This window comes from Rhineura floridana, chromosome 1, assembly GCF_030035675.1.
Source record: "Rhineura floridana isolate rRhiFlo1 chromosome 1, rRhiFlo1.hap2, whole genome shotgun sequence".
Lineage (NCBI taxonomy): Eukaryota > Metazoa > Chordata > Lepidosauria > Squamata > Rhineuridae > Rhineura > Rhineura floridana.
Genome location: NC_084480.1, coordinates 50,712,193 through 50,726,450, shown reverse-complemented (window position 1 = coordinate 50,726,450; position 14,258 = coordinate 50,712,193). Strand labels below are relative to the sequence as shown.

At 41.9% G+C, this 14,258-nt stretch overlaps 2 protein-coding genes across 2 annotated transcripts in view; one reads left to right on the top strand and one right to left on the bottom strand.

The window, feature by feature from the left end:
- Positions 1-14,258, top strand: part of MCCC2 (methylcrotonyl-CoA carboxylase subunit 2) — a 74,759-nt gene that overhangs the window by 9,878 nt on the left and 50,623 nt on the right. Inside the window, exons 3-4 of the mRNA XM_061621295.1 lie at positions 5,295-5,379; positions 6,869-6,970. Of these exons, the coding sequence (XP_061477279.1) occupies positions 5,295-5,379; positions 6,869-6,970 (187 nt within the window). The remainder of the gene's footprint in view (positions 1-5,294; positions 5,380-6,868; positions 6,971-14,258) is intronic.
- LOC133373054 (high affinity copper uptake protein 1-like) lies at positions 12,778-13,350 on the bottom strand. Its single transcript, XM_061606430.1, has one exon. It carries the CDS (start codon positions 13,348-13,350, stop codon positions 12,778-12,780), a length of 573 nt encoding a protein of 190 aa, XP_061462414.1.

The window sequence follows — 14,258 nt, the reverse complement described above, 5'->3', positions numbered from 1 at the left end:
CCAGAAGGAGCCCAAGGCAACACTAAAAACTCTCTAAACATCTTTAAAAAGACCTTAAAATACATTAAAACAAAGCATCTTAAAAAAAATCTTTTAAAACATATTTAAAAGCAATTCCAACACAGACGCAAACTGGGATAAGGTCGCTACTTAAAAGGCTTGTTAAAAGAGCAAGGTCTCCAGTAGGCGCCGAAAAGATAACAGAGATGGTGCTTGTCTAATATTTAAGGGGAGGGAATTCCAAAGGGTAAGTACCACTACACTAAAGGTCCGCTTTCTATGTTGTGCGGAATGGACCTCCTGATAAAATGGTATCTGCAGGAGGCCCTCACCTGCAGAGTGCAGTGATCGACTGGTATATAAGGGTAAGATGATCTTTCAAGTATCTTGGTCCCAAGCTGTATAGGGCTTTGTGCACCAAATCCAGAACTTTGAACGTGGCCTGGTAACTAATGAACAGCTAATAGGTATTCCTTGGTCGTTTGTCTGGCAACCTTAAGCTGAAATCCTGCCTCTTCAATTTGTACTTCACGTTTGCCAGGAGGGTCACAGACCTTCTTTTGGGAGAAGACTGAGCCAAAGTAGGAATTGAGAACTTCTGCCTTTTCTTTATAAACTGTTATAATTTTGCCATCCTCATTGAGTAGCTGTACAACTATTTCTTTTCTCTGTCTTTTACTATGGATGTACCTGAAGAAACTTTTTTTGTTGCTGTTAGCATCCCTCGCTAACTTCAGCTCGTTGTCAGCTTTAGCTTTCCTGATGCCATCCCTGCAATTCCATGCTGTCTGTACTCTCCTTTCTGGCCCGGGTTTCCTTCCACTTCCTCTATGTGTGCTTTTTTGTTTTCAGGTTGTCTCTAAGCTTTTTGTGAAGCCACATTAGTTTCTTCTGCTGTCCTCCACGCCTTTTCCTTGTTGGATTTGTTTGTATTTGTGTCTTTAGAATTTCCTTTTTTAGAAACTCCCACCCATCATGGACTCCTTTTCTCATTAGGGTTGCTTGTCATGGAACCTTGCTTATCATTGTTCTGGGTTTATTAAAATTGGCTTTCCTGAAGTTTAGGGTATGTGTGTAGCTACTCTCAGCTTTTGCTTCCTTTAAAATCAAGAACTTAAGTAAAACCTGGTCATCTTCCCCCAGAGTTTTCCTACTGCTACTCCATCCATTAACTTATCTCTGTTGGTTAGAATAGCTGGTTAGATAGCTGATCCTCTAGTTCTTTGCTCCACTTTCTGTAGGAGAAAGTTATCACCAATACAAGTGAGGAATTTCTTGGAGGGACCATGTTTGGCAGAATTTGTCTCCCAACAGATATTGAGGTAGATGAAGCCCCCCATTTCTACTACATCATGCGGCCTCTAAACATTGGCAATTTGTTTTTCAAAATTTCATCCTTGATTGGGTGGTCAGTAGTAGACCCCGACCACCATGTTCTTTTTATTCTTGCCCCAATTATTTTAATCCAGATACTCGGTGGGGCTTGTTGAAAGAGGATGGTCTTCTGTTGGCGCGAAAAAGATAACAGAGATGGCACCTGTCTAGCATTTAAGGGGGGATTCCAAAGGCTAGGTGCCACAGCACTAAATATCAATTCTCCAGATGTGGTGAACACCTGACATGTGAGATTATGTTGCCCTCTTGTGTCTGGAATGCAGAACTGGAGGCTTTGTTGAGAAAGGGTGTCTTAAGGCTCTTAGAAAAGAGGGATGTGATTTGTGAGATCTTTTTATGGGGAGGACTGGATTTCATTAATTTATGAGATAAGGTCCAGCCAACAATGCCGGACGGACTTTCTAACAAGCTCTATCTGTTTAAGCGATACGTTTATCTTTTCTTTAAAGAGAGAACGGACTAACAGGCAAGCACCCTTCTTTCTATTATTTTTTTTTTACTTGGTTTAAATTGTTACAGCAAAAGGAGATTTGTCAGATTGATCGGCTTTGGAAAACTTCTGGGTGAGCTATAACTCTTCTCTGTTATTCACGAAATTAACAGCTTATCTCTGTTTCTGTCGCAAAAAGCTGTCCTGGAAGTGCATTCTAAAGATAATAAACAGAAGAGGGATTTCTATTCCTGATTTCTATTCCCAGGAATATTATATTGTCTGGGACTATTCTCTTTTTGGTCTATTTTATTTTGACGAATCTGCTTCTTCACGATGCCACTAACTGTTTTGATGCTGGGAACTAAATTTGTTTTGCATTCTTGAACATAGAGAGATAAGGCAGGTTGCTCTGTTTATACTGTGATGTCATCAAGCCTGGAATATTAACCCAATTGTTGCTGAAATAAGAAGTGGTTCTTCTTTATTTTTGTTTTGCTTTGTTTTCGTGGTTTTAAAAATGGCAATCAAGAAAGTGGCTGAGAATCTGGAAGTAACTATGTTTCAGAAAATAATGGATGAGATTGAGATAACGAAACAAACCCTGCGACAGGGTAGTAAGGAGCTGAAAATTGAACTGAGCAAAATGACGCAGGAGCTTAAAGAAATAGGGGATCCTGTGAGAGAGGATAATAAGATCAGAGATGAGAAAAGAAAAAATAAAGGGAAGATACAAGCCCTGGAGATTGGAACAAATGTGGAATTGGAAAAAGATCTGGAGTTTATGGATTTTAGAAATAAAATCTACTGTTTGGAATTTAACGTTATCTCTGAAGAAATTAATGAAGATATTAGAGATAAAGTTATCAATGGCTTGGATAATCTTCTGGACTGGAATGATGTGATGGAGCTTGATATAGAGAAAATCTATGGAATTAACTGCAGCCATGTGACAATGGAAAAACTCTTAAGAGATGAGCCAGTGCATTTTGTAAAAAAGAAGAACACAGATATGACTTTACAACAGTATTTCAGCAACTTATTCAGAATGGATGGCAAGAAAATATTTGGGATAGAGGAAATTCCCATCAGACTCTTATTATATGACTATGGTTACAACAGCAAGATTATTATGGAATACTGATAATGGAAGATTGGACACTGAAATTACTGGACTTAACAGGACTATTGAAGATGGAAGATGGAACTAATAGGGATAATGGAATAATGGCTATTGAAATTATTGGACCTAACAGATTCTGATGAGATGGATTAATCGAAATGTTTATTTGGACTATGGTTATGACAATAAGATTATTATAATTATTAACGAGATGGATTAATTGACATGTTTATTTGGAGAAAAATTGATAGATATATTTCTTAAAGAATTGAAACCTCTCTTTGACTTTTTGTGGAAAGAATAAAGTAATGTTTATGAGATTTGATGATTAATTAAGATAACTACTGGAGGAAAGTGATTTTATAATATGATTTAAGAGACAGGATTGTTATATATTGTAGACCTATAACTGATTTGATATGTAACAAATGGGAAGTCAACATTTTATTTTTTTTGTTTAATCATTTTTGTTTTGTTTTTTGTCTTTGAATGGTTTATGATTTTGTTTTCTATGTTTTATGAAAATTTGAATAAAAATTATTGTAAAAAAAAAAGAGATCTTTTTATGGAAGCATATAGACAGGTGTCGGAGGAGACTTAAGAGTTAACATTAGGCAAATTAGTGTAGAAGGGAGCAGTTAAAGAGCATAGAAGGAGACAGAAAAGACGAGCCACTGGCATGGCTGTACCTGAGAGTGGTCATGAATGGGTGAATAATGAATGGGCAATAATGTCTGGAACAGGTTCCAATGTGGGTTGACTGGATCAATAGGCAGATTCCCTCACCATTGCCAAGCCTCAGATGTTACTGTAGCTATGTGGAGCACTGAACATGCAAACGTAATTTCCAGCATTAGTAATGCTGCTATGATAATGACTGAATCAACTCATAACCAGAATCTGAAAAGTTGGGTGCTTCACCTTGATGGGGAGCATGGCAGACAGCACATGAAAGAATCAAGGAAAGCAGTTATATAGTCACAGCAAAGAGGGGAAGATGCATGTTTAGCAGAAGCATTCTGAATCAGCCAGAGTTCAAGAGAGTGCCATCAAGAAGAACCTTAAGAGTTGTTTAGACCAGTGTTCTTCACCCTTGGGTCCCCCGATATTGCTGGACTACAACTCTCATCATCCCCAGTCATCTTAAGCAATGGTCAAGGATGATGGGAATTGTAGTCTAGCAACAACTGGGGACCTAAGGTTGAAGAACACTACTATAGACAAAGTGGTAAGCAAAGCACGTATGTGATTGTAGTAGTTTGGAAAGGACAAGGAGGCTTTTGGATAAGTGGGAAGTTTTGGCAACCACTTAGATCAGCCTTTCCCAACCTTTGGGTCACCAGATGTTGCTGGACTACAGCTCCCTTAATTCCTGACCATGGGCCATATAGGCTGGGGCTGATGGGAGTTGTAGTCCAGAAACATCTGGGGACCCAAAGGTTGGGAAAGCCTGACTTAGATTGTGAATACCAAGTCTGTATCTGTATATGTTCACACTAATTTTGCAACCAGAGTAAAAGCATGCCTATTCAAGTAACTGCGTATTGAGCATTCAAGTGTGCTGATGACTCTGGTTTATGCTCTAGTCATCTTCTACTTGGACTACTGTAACTTTCTCTGTTTTGACCATCTGTTGTCAGATTTTGTTCCTTGTCTATATCCAGAACTCTGCCACTGAAATCTCTCTCGCTCAGACTACATGATGTCCTTCCTTGCACTGCTTTCCTGTCCACTCCTGGATTTGCCATAAACTCTTTGTCCTTGCCTTCAAAGCCTGCCATGGCTCAAATCCCAATATATTGCTCTCTATAACCTTCATTCTTCAGCTCTGTCACCTTCAGCTATCTGAAGGTCTCCTACTTCCTTAAACAACTTTGTCTTTCTCCTTTGCTGTCTTTAGTGCCCAAAATGTTCGTTTAGAATATATATACGACTATGATCCTCTCTTTCTTCCTTCAAATCCCTTCTCAAACTTACCTTTTCTACTAAGCCTATGGCCTAACCTCATGCTTCTAATCTCCTACTGAAACCAAGCCTGAATGCATGTAACAATGCATATTCTTCCTCTGTTTACTCTCTCCTCCATCTGTTACCTCCCCTGTGTTGAATTTTAGATTGTAAGTTCCTTGGGGTAGTCACTGGTCGTCTAGATGTTTTATAAAGCACCATGCACATTAATTGCACTATTTAAATAACAAAATATAACAAATACAATTAACAGAAACTTTTGAAAATATCTTTTACTAATGATGTTGCTTATGAAAGAGTATTGATGACTGCTGAATGGTGAGAGCTATTTGTTCAGCTTCTTGTGCAAGTAGAATAATCAAAGATCGTGTGTGACAGGTGGTGGAGAGAAGTCACGGAATCGTCACACATCAAGAGGAAAATTGTTACCTAGAGAAAGAATTGACAGACTTATAGATCCTGGGTGGGTACTTTCTTGTTCATTATTAATATTGTAACATGTAAGATGTATAACATAGACTGCTTTGTATCTATGGTTTCAATGTAATGATAAATAATTTCAGATGATAAGATGTTGTCGTTTGGAAAAAGGAATGGAGTTCAGCTAACATGTATTTATATTGTTTTATTAGCCATCTTGATCAGGGTCTATAAATTGTGGCTGGGCTTGATAACAAAGTGATAGCTCTGAAGTCTACTACCATCATGGTAGCATAGTAATATTATATGAATTTATCAACATAGTTATTGTCTGATTAGGTTTTGTAATTCAGGCTTTATGTAGGCTGTTTTTTTACAATTTTTAACTTAAGATATTAATTCCACAGCTTTTGACAAGGTTTGTCCCTTTTAAAAAATTTAAGGCTATTCTCTACACCCCCATATATCTATGTAAGTTAAAATATTCACCAGTTACAATGCTGGTTTTTGGTACAACTACAAAATGTAGGGGAAATGCAGAATTTGGCCACTAAGATGCTTGTTTTAATTTTCTAGGAAATTTTATTACAAAATAGAACCAGTTTTTCAAGGAGTCCTGTGACAACTTAAAGACTGAACTCTTTGCGGCATGCATTTTTATATACTAGAGCAGGGGTGGGTGATGTGGTGCCCTCTAGATGATGATGGACTGAAACTCTCATCTTCCTTGAACATTGGCCATGCTGGCTGAGGCTGATGGGAGTTGCAGTCTAACAGCATCTGAAGGGCACCACATTGGCTATCCCTGCTTGACTCTACTTCTCAGCTTCATTTCCCCCCCATCTGGATCAGTTGAAACTCTCTGCCCACAGAGCTTGGAAAAGCAACATTATATCGTGTGGGTTTTTTGTATGTACTTTCTGTTTAAAAGATACTTATTTCATTTTGTTACTTAAAATATGGACTTTTATTATTGCTCGTAGCAGTACTAACATTGTTTGGTTTTGAAAGTGGGATTTGTATTCTATTTCTTATCTTGATTCTTGCATTAATTCCTTTTTGTTGGGATTTGTAACTACTTGGATATTTCTGTTGAAATACGAAGCGGTATATAAATTAAGCAAATGAACAAATGAACATTGGATATATTTTTAATCAGAGTTCATGAAGAAACCAAATGTTTGACATGTAAGGTCTTTAATTTAGGGTCCTCAGAATGGCAAACTGTTTCCTCCTTTAGCAGCTTCCATGAAAAATTATCTGATGCAGTTCATGGTATCATAAGCATATTCTGCTTTGCTCTTACTGCCTAATGAGAAAAACCAATTTGACAAGATATAGAGAACGTGTCAGAATGGAAAAGTGGAATACAATTTCCAAAATAAATTGCTAAAGCATTAAAAACACAAGTTGTTTGGAGCCAGGCTATTAAACCATGAGGTTAAAAAATTGTCTGCTTAAAATATTAACTAGCAGCAAAATTCTTAATGTGGCTCACTTTACAGAGATTTTTTTTTAAAATGTTTTCTCAGGTCTCCATTCCTGGAGTTCTCCCAGTGTGCAGGTTACCAGCTATATGGCGATGAAGAGGTGCCAGCAGGAGGCATCATTACAGGAATAGGGCGGGTGTCAGGGTGAGAACTGCTGCTGTCTTGCTGTCTGTTGGTTTTGCCTCTGGCTTTCTGATAATTGCCAAAATGTCAGAAAACAATCTAAAGAGACCAAAATTAATAGGATTTAAAAAAATTATTATGGTATCTTACAAGTAACCTACTTGCCACTTTAGGTCTGTGATCATGTCTGTTTATTGGAAATTCTACTTGGGAAACCTTTGCCCTGTCAGCTGATACCAACCTGGCGTTGAAATTCAGGGTCAGGCAGTTCAAAGAAACCATTCAGAAACGCTAGTAAAAACACCTCCATTGTTTCATTGTTTCTTGTTTGATAATGAAGTAATAGTTTGATGGCTATACATTTTACAGTATCCAAGAACTGGCAAATGAACAATCTAGCTGCTATTAAAATGCCTGTGGTGTAGTAGAATGATAGTTCGATGCCCCTGTTTCTGAGAAAGTTGAAATTATGGATGGCAAGCCTTGTCACCTTTAGAAGGGTAGGCATAGTCATCAATACAATTTAGCATTTCTGATCATTCAGATATCCAGCTTTCAGAGACTCCTAGATTTATGACTTTGCCTGGGTGCACAGGTTAAGAACATAAGAAGAGCCTGCTGGGTCAGGCCAGTGGCCCATCTAGTCCAGCATCTTGTCACAGTGGCCAACCAGTTGCAAATGGGGAACCCACAAGCAGTACCTGAGTGCACTTTCCCCTCCTTCAGTTTCCAGCAACTGGTATTTGGAAGCATTCTGCCTATGGAGGCAGAGCATAGCCATCATGGCTATTAACCATTGATAGCCTTTTCCTCCATGAATTTGTCTAATCCTTTAAATCCATCCAAGTTGGTGGCCATCACTGCCTCTTGTGGGAGCAAATTTCATAGTTTAACAATGCACTGTGTGAAGAAGTATTTTCTTTTGTCTGTCCTAAATCTTCCAGCATTCACCTTCATTTGATGTCTGAGTTCTAGTGTTACGAGAGAGGGAGAAAAACGTTTCTCTATCCATTTTTTCCATGCTGTGCATAATTTTATACTTCTATCATGTCACCTCTTAGACACCTTCCCTCTAAACTAAAAAGCCCCAAATGCTGCAGCCTTTCCTTTTAGGGGAGTCACTTCATCCCCTGATAATTTTGGTTGCCCTTTTTTGGACTTTTTCCAGCTCTACAATACCCTTCTTGAGGTGAGGCAACAAGAACTTTAGTTGCTGATCTGGCCAAAAGGTTTTTCATCAATTTCATATGCACAGTAGGTTATAGAATTTTTCTTTCAGATTAAGATCTCACAACCATTATTTCGTTGTTTATCTTTGAGATTAGTCTACTGACTAATTAGTCTACCTGACCAAAAACAGGTAAGATTGCACCATCATGCCTACCATGTGGCAGTGGTGATGGCGAAGAAAGCTTACATTTCCACCACCATTGCGGCCATAAGTAGACATCAGCAGAGCTTTTCAGAATTGTGAATGGGCTTTAGTCATCTGGCCAAGAGAGCGTTGCTCTGACATCTTTCGGAGGCATGCTGTAACAACTTTGCAAGGCACTTTGAGGACAAAAGTGCTCAGATTCGGACAGAGTTGAATACCACAATTATAGCAAGTCCAATGAAGGCATCTAGAGCACTGTCTGTTCCATCTGTACTGGATCAGTTTCAATAATTGCTGTCTGAGGATGTGGACAAGCTGCTTAAAGAAGTGTGACTGACCCCCTCTTCCCTTGACCCTTGTCCATTTTGGCTTCTTGAAGCTAATAGTAGGGGATTGACTGGGTGGGTCCAGGGAGTGGTTTAATGCTTCACTGAATGAAGAGGAGGTACCATCTGCCTGAAAGGAGGCAGTGGTGCATCCTCTCTTAAGAGGACCTCCTGTCCCGTCCAGAGCCAAAAGAATGAGGCTGGAGTGTGTGTGCAAGTAAATCTCGTTTTATTAGAGTAATGGATACATCAAAGGCATTGCGCTTCATAGGAAACCCTACGCTAACTCACTAGAATCCCTAACTATACTCTAGACATGCTCTGCAGCGTGTGAAGGAAGTTGACTCAACGACCCCCCACTGGGAACGGCAGGCTTATATAGGAAATGTTTTCGAACGTAATCTCTGACTCCTTCGTAATTCCTGTCTTTGCCCTGTCCGTTTCTCATGGCGATGGGAACGAGGAGACAGGGGACGCGCATCCAACAGCTCATCTGAAGACACCTGCTCCCGAGCAACGGGCTCGAGGTCAGGGGTCGGTGCCACACTGGAATCCTCCTGGGAACTGCTTGGCAAAGGAGGAGCTGGCCCTGTCTCTGAAGCTTCCCCCCACAAGTCCTCTGCATCAACTGGGGGCGGTGCGCTCGGCTCCTCGGAAAGGGCGTTACTCGTGGGAACTGGCTGGAGAGCAGGCTGCCCCCCTCCCGCACGATCCTGCTCAGACACAACAATCCCCAACTCTGCTTCTGGCTGCGGAGGTGCCTGAAACTCATGCCTCCCCCCTTCCTGTCCCTTCTGAGTTGGCTGCAGCGCAACACCTCCCTGGACCCAGAAGTGTTAAACAACTATTGCCCAGTGGCAAATATCTCATATTTGGGCAAGGTGCCTAAGGTGGTGGTGGTACAGCTTCAAGCAAGTTTGGAGGAAACTGATTACTTGGCTCTACTCCAGTTTGGCTTCAAGCCTGGCCACAGCACTGAAACTGTCTTGGTCACCCTGGTTGATGACATCTGCCAGGAGAGAGACACTAGTTCTTTTTGATCTCTTGATGGCTTTTGATACTGTTGACCATGGTATCTTTCTTGAATGTCTCAGGGAGGTGGGGGTTGGGAGCACTATGCTTCAGTGGTTCCTCTGATTCCTCCAGAGCTGCTTCCAAAAAGTTGTTATGGAAGACTATTGTTTGACATCATGGGAACTGTCCTGTGGTATTCCACAGGGCTCCATCTTGTTCCCTGTGCTATTTAACAGCTATGTACAGCCACTGGGAGCTGTCATCAGGAGATTAGGGATAAGGGGCCATCAATATGCACATATAATACCCAGCTCTACCTCTCTATTCCATCTGAATCAGGAGAGGCAGTTGACGTGTTGAACTATTGCTTGGAGGTGGTGATGGGCTGGATGTGGGCCAATAAATTGAGGTTGAATCCTGAAAAGACGGAGGTGTTATGTGTCCAGAGTTCTCATGTCTGGGAGATGGGGACATGGCCTGTTCTGTTCGGGGGGGGGTTGCTCTACCTTATAAGGAGTAGGTTTGCAGCTTGGGAGTACTCCTGGATCCAACATTGTCACTGGGGGTTCAGGTGGCCTCAGTGGCTAGCCTTTTTCCAGCTCCAACTGGTTTACCAGCTTCAGCACCTTTTGGACAGAGATGACTTGGCCACAGTACTCCATGCTGTGGTAACTTTCAGATTGGATTATTGCAATGCACTCTATGTGTGGCTTCCCTTGAAGATGATGCAGAAACTTCAGCTGGTTCAAAATGCCAGATTATTGGGTGGGGTTCCCTTTAGAACTCATATTCTGTTTCCTGACTCCTAACTGAGCAGAGCAGAGGGAGCTGTCTCAGCTGGTCCACAGGAGAGGAGATACAAGCAAGCCAGCTTTCAGAGAGCAAGTGAGCAGGGAGAGCAAACAGGAGTTTAACAGGGGAGGTCCCTAAAAAATTTTTTTTTAAAAAATTACTAATTCTTGTACAGCACACTACATACCAGTGGGACTTTCAAGTTTATCCTGAAGTAGGACAGGACAAAGCACAGGGCACTCCAAAACAAGTAGTTAGAAAGAAACAAAAGGTAGAAGAGAGTATGAATGGGAAGGATACTCCAGTGGTTGTGACCTGCAAGGTGTGTGCCATGTAAGTTTTCTTGCCTGAGAACAACATGGCATACACATGCAACAAGTGCAAGCTTGTGGCACTGTTGGAAGAAAGAGTGAGAGGCCTGGAATAGCAGGTGGCCACATTGAGGACTATAAGAGAAGATGAAGAGTTCTTAGACAGAATGCTAGAACAACAGCAGCAAAGAGAAGTGGAGGTGGAACAGCAACAACATGTGGTAGCAGAAGAGGAGACTGCTTTGGAGAGGAACAACGAAGTGGAGAAAAATGCTTGGGAAAGGGTGACAGGAGCAGAAGAGCTAGAAGACACCCTTCACCAGTGGGACTATGGAACTGCTTTCAACCACTTGAGGATGAGCCTGAAGGACAGCCTGCAGTGGAAGAATTGCTGGAGACCCCGTGTGACAATGAGCAAGAGGCTGAATCTCAATCAAGCAGGGGCAATGAAACCATGCCCCACAACAAGAAGAGAAGAGTACTAGTAGTGGGAGACTCCATACTGTGTGTGATCGAAACCCAAGTATGCTGAGAAGATCTGTGGACTCACCAGGTATGCTGTCTACCAGGATGTGACAGAAGGGTTGCTATCGCTTATCAAGCCCACCGACAGGTATCCCTTTCTCCTCAACCATGTGGAAACAAATGATACTGCCAAACGGAGCTATGAAGAAATCACCTCAGACTTTGAAACTCTAAGAAGGAAACTCAAGAACTTTGGGGCCCAGATAGTTTTTTCATTCATCCTTCCAGTACTTAGAAGAGAAGTAGAAAGGGAAAGAAAAATACTCTGTGTGAATGAATGGCTACAAAGGTGGTGCCGATGTGAGAGATTTTGATTCTGGGACCACGGGCTATGCTTCCTGGAAGATGGACTGCTGGCAAGTGATGGGTTGCATCTCATAAAGACTGGGAAGAATGTGTTTGGCCACAGCATGGAGAAGTTCATCAGGAGGGCTTTAAACTGAATCCTAAAGGGGAGGGAGACGTAAACTTGGTGATAACGACTGATGAAGGCTTGTGCACAGTAACGGGAACAGAGAGATGGGCTGTAATAGGGCCCAGTAACAATCCTCAGAAAAATGTAGCAAGGAAGCCAAATCACATGGTCTTTGATGTCTGTATACTAATGCGCTGAGCATGGGAAACAAGCAGGATGAACTTGAACTCTTAATACAGGAAGGTAATTATGACTTGATAGGTATAACTGAAACTTGGTAGGATGACTCCCATGACTGGAATACACCAACTGAAGGATATAACTTGTCAAAAAGAACAGAAGGAATACAAATGGAGGTGGAGTCATGCTATATGTTAAAAATATATATCCCTGCACAGAAATACAGGAAGATGAGCTTGGTAGCTCCCCCGAGAGAATCTGAATTAGAATTAATGGGGCAAGTAATAAAAGGAATGTGGTGCTTGGAGTCTACTACCGACCACCCAGTCGAGGAGAAGACAAGAATGTAACTTTTGAAAAGCAAATTGCCAACGTTTCGAGGAGGCATGATGTAGCAGTAATTTATTTATTTATTTATTTATTTATTTGATTGATTGATTGATTGCACTTGTATACCGTCCCATAGCCGAAGCTGTCTGGGCGGTTTACAGCGATCAACTCCTGCAAGCCCCAATTAAAGCATATGCTACTTAAAGTATTCTGAAAAGAATGTGGAATAATTTTCCTGTTAGCCTGCCAGCTAGTTTAAATCATGGTACAGTCTTAAAAACAGAATAAAAATCAAGCACACTAATTGTATCTAGCATATAACCCAACCATCCTAAGCAGGCTGTCCTAGCTGGCTATTGGCTCTCTTCCTACCAGTCAGGACCCACCTTCATGGGAAGTAAGGAAAAATGGGGGTGGGGAGTGAGAAGCACAGGTATCACCCCCAGAAATTTGGTGGGAGGGCACCCCAAGGATGTTCTTGGCATGGTTTCCAGTAAGCCTGAGGCCAAACCTGGTCCTCGCCAGAGGCTGCAGGTAAAGCTCAGGCCTGTTGCCTGGCATTAATGGCAATGCTCTGTGATATCCACCACGATAGCCTTCTTCCAGCTGATGAGGAAGTAGCCTGTCCCTATGCCTGCTGCCGCAGCAATGCAGAGGTAGCCATTGTAGGTCATGAAGATGAGCATGAGGAAGTAGCTGACCACCACCTGGACAATGTGCAGCATGGTCTGGAAGAGGTGAGGGAAGCTCAGCATCTGCTGCCCGACTTTTTTGTGCGTCTCCATCAAGACTGTGCCATTTGGTCCTGGGACTGGCATGGAGTTGTAGCGGATGCTGACTTGTGACTTCCGGAGGAGGCTCTCACGGGCAATCTTCAGGCCCTCGTAGAACATGGCCAGGAGGAAGATGGCCACAAATGCACCAGCCATTTCTCTGGCTGAGTTGATGATGAGCCCAGAAAACAGCAAAGGCACATTCTTATAGCCAAAATGGAAGGTCATGTCCATCATCCCTCCACCATGCATGTGTCCCGATGATGCTGTGGCATGATGGTGTGCGTGAGGACCTGGAGTGGGCATTGCTGAGCCATTCATATTATGGTCCATGTGTGCCATGTGATGATTGTGGGACATCTTGACCCTGGAGGCACTATAAAGGGCAGAGGATGCTGCAGGAGCCTGCTCAAGGAAGCACCAACAAAAAGGTTTTCCTCCTCTCCCAGCACTTACAAATGAAGAACACAATATGATGGTTTAGCCTTTTGCCCTTCCTGTTCCACTTGAGGCAAGGAGCAGATGCAGTTCCCACGACATGTTCGGCAAGTTGGGAACAGACAATTTTCTCACTCTGGTCCAGCTCAGCCTTGCTCCTGAACACCTGCTTCATGTTAGCTCCAACTCCTGGCGCTAGGATGATGGTGTCTGTTCATCACCACTTCTCCTCAGACTTCACCTCTACCAGCGCGTCCCTCTCGTCCTCCTCCGACTTCAATTATCCTGATATCTGTTGGGAGACAAACTCTGCCAAACACAGTTCGTGTAGTGGTGGCCTGGGAGAGGGCATTCTTTGTGGTGGCCCCTAAGCTGTGGAACTCCCTCTCCACTGTGGTGCATCTGGCAACTTCGCTGTAGAGTTTTAGGCAAATACTGAAGACACACCTCTTTACCCTGGCCTTTGACACCTGAGCTGTATATTTTTAGGACCCCACCCATTTTTTGTGATGTGATTTTAAGTTGTTTTCAACTATTGATTGATTTATTTTAATAATAATAATAATGTAATAGTTCCTGAAGATTCCTTAGAAACGCAGCAAATATAGAATGCAGAAATGTCAGGATATGTTTAACAGTAAAAAAAATGTTTGTGTAACAGGCTTTGTCATGGTGCAGAGTTGATGAAAACCTTTGCCAGATATGATTGGCACTGCAAACCTAAGCACACTCATTTGGATGAAAGGTTCATTAATGTCAGCATTCTTAGGATTAACCTTAGCAATTCTCAACTGCAAAGTATTTAATTGTTGTCAACTGTTTGTGTTTCA

Excerpts from the sequence above, each read along its gene's own strand:
- LOC133373054 (XM_061606430.1), bottom strand. The coding sequence starts at position 13,350 with ATGTCCCACAATCATCACATGGCACACATGGACCATAATATGAATGGC.